The 333-nt window shown below is 59.8% G+C and overlaps 1 protein-coding gene across 1 annotated transcript in view; it reads right to left on the bottom strand.

Annotated features, from left to right (window-relative positions):
• The window catches only part of BPIFB6 (BPI fold containing family B member 6), a 14,139-nt gene extending 14,024 nt beyond the window's left edge, over nucleotides 1-115 (bottom strand). Inside the window, exon 1 of the mRNA XM_011378264.1 lies at nucleotides 16-115. Coding sequence (XP_011376566.1) covers nucleotides 16-115 — 100 coding nt within the window. The remainder of the gene's footprint in view (nucleotides 1-15) is intronic.
• Between the last annotated feature and the right edge of the window lie 218 nt (nucleotides 116-333).

The raw sequence follows: 333 nt of genomic DNA, 5'->3' as shown, positions 1-333 counted from the left end.
GGCCAGCCAGCTCACCGTGGTTCATGATGTCCATGCCCAACCGCAGCAGTGCCCCAGGGTCAGCTCGTGTGTGGGTCAGCAGGCCGCAGAGCACCAGACACAGGATCCGCAGCATGGCTCCACCTGCGCCGTGGGGCCTGAATTGGGTGCGGCCCACCAGGCCCTGTTACCCGTGGAGATCCCCCATGCAATAGAGCAGACTAGGCCCCTTTGATGATCTCTGGGTTCCAGGAGCCTGTGAACTCCAGCCAATTCAGCAAACCTCATTACTGCCTTCCAGAGGGGTCAAAGAGTGTTCAGATTAAACACAGGGCCTCTGGAGTCATACGAGGC

The sequence above is a fragment of the Pteropus vampyrus genome, unplaced genomic scaffold (assembly GCF_000151845.1).
Source record: "Pteropus vampyrus isolate Shadow unplaced genomic scaffold, Pvam_2.0 Scaffold336, whole genome shotgun sequence".
Classification (NCBI taxonomy): domain Eukaryota; kingdom Metazoa; phylum Chordata; class Mammalia; order Chiroptera; family Pteropodidae; genus Pteropus; species Pteropus vampyrus.
Note: the sequence above shows the minus strand (reverse complement) of the source record. Positions and strands in the feature narration are given on the sequence as shown.